Source organism: Echinops telfairi, unplaced genomic scaffold (genome assembly GCF_000313985.2).
Source record: "Echinops telfairi isolate 266 unplaced genomic scaffold, ASM31398v2 ScPeMD7_443;HRSCAF=831, whole genome shotgun sequence".
In the NCBI taxonomy this organism is placed as follows: domain Eukaryota; kingdom Metazoa; phylum Chordata; class Mammalia; order Afrosoricida; family Tenrecidae; genus Echinops; species Echinops telfairi.
Genome location: NW_022104341.1, coordinates 53,879,485 through 53,881,086, shown reverse-complemented (window position 1 = coordinate 53,881,086; position 1,602 = coordinate 53,879,485). Strand labels below are relative to the sequence as shown.

At 37.8% G+C, this 1,602-nt stretch overlaps 1 protein-coding gene across 1 annotated transcript in view; it reads left to right on the top strand.

Annotated features, from left to right (window-relative positions):
- The window catches only part of CTH (cystathionine gamma-lyase), a 26,447-nt gene that overhangs the window by 9,010 nt on the left and 15,835 nt on the right, over positions 1 to 1,602 (top strand). Inside the window, exon 4 of the mRNA XM_013003829.2 lies at positions 340 to 449. Within this exon, the coding sequence (XP_012859283.2) occupies positions 340 to 449 (110 nt within the window). The remainder of the gene's footprint in view (positions 1 to 339; positions 450 to 1,602) is intronic.

Here is a 1,602-nt window from a genome sequence, read left to right as displayed (position 1 = left end):
CACCATTCTATTGCATGCCTTTAGTGTTTTGCCTCAGTGTGGTGGGGTCAGCTCGGTCACACATCCCTGAATGTATTTTGAGAAGCATTTTCTGCCCCATGTAGATGTTGGTATGTTTTATTTGACTGTTGAACGTTGAACTTAAAATTCAAACCTTATATTCTTGGCTATGCGAGAGAGCCAAACTATTTAATAACCAAACTATACTTGCCCTTAATTTTGTTTTAGTAGACAGAGAGAGAAGACCTTAACATCTGAAGCTGTTTACACCTGTCAGGAATGAGCATTTCTTAATACTGAACAGTATTCTCTAATTGATCTGATTCTCTTCTGCCTTAGGTACCAACAGATACTTCAGGCAGGTGGCAGCTGATTTTGGATTGAAGATTTCTTTTGTTGATTGTTCCAAAATCAAATTGTTAGAGGAAGCAATTACACCAGAAACCAAGGTATTTGGTCCATCCTCTGGTTTGTCTATTTTTCCTGTTAGTTTTCATCATTCTTATTTGCTTTAGTATATAATTCAAATCTGGATCACACCTTTATTGAAAGCCATTGGAATTGATCCATAAGATTAAGATAGATTTGGTTTCTGCTAATTGTTGAGTAGTTGAATTCTGGAGTAGGATTTAAATCCTAATTCTGCATCCTACGTGGTATATTATCCTGAAGAACTGCTTAACTAAACTGTGAATTTCTTCATCTACAAAACAGTATTACATGAGATAATGCATATCAAATGCTTGGAACCCTACCTGCTGCTGCTACAGAATATATAGACATTAGACTATTTACTATAGATTCAGGTACTGGGAACAAATGATAACAAAGTGATAAATGTTTCAGGGAACATACCATTTAATATTTTAATCATAGCGATGAAATATTTTCAGAACATTTGTTGGCTGGGGGCATACAACTGTTATCTGCTTTACCAACTTAGTATTGGTGACCAGAAGTCATCCCAGAGGTTAGGTTACAGAAAAGGAAGCTTGCAGAGCCCCGAAACCGATACCTAGTAGCATTTTAAGAGTTCTAAGGAATACTCCAGTAAGATAGCATTAGAGGGAGAGAAAGGGGCACGGACACCACGGTTCACCACCATTGTGGGACCTCGTATGCCACCAGAAAGTGTTTTGTGTCTCAGTGAATGGCATATGTGAAAATCTTTCTTGAGATCTCATTTAAATTCTGAATGGGTACAAGAAGCACCAGTGTCTTTTCTAGTGCAGCCTATTCCAGCGTTTGGCTAATGATTAAAAGATTTGAACTTTACTGAAGATTTTGCTGTAATGGTTGCTAAAAGTGGAGACTCTTTTGGAGCGCAACGGATTACTCTCAGTGTTAAACCAGGGGGAGCTTTGAGTGAGTCAGGCATTCAGGGGAACTTGTTTTGTCTTGCTGGACGGGAAAGACTCAAATAGCTGATCTGAGCTGACAGGCAGAAAGCAAATCTTAAACCTTGTCAACAGAACTTTATACTGTAGGTCTTTACTGCATTGAATTCGTATTCCTGGATTATCTGGCTCTTCGTTTGAATTAGAATTTTTTAAACTTGGTGGAGAACTTTAAAAAAAATCATTTTATTAGGGACTCACAACT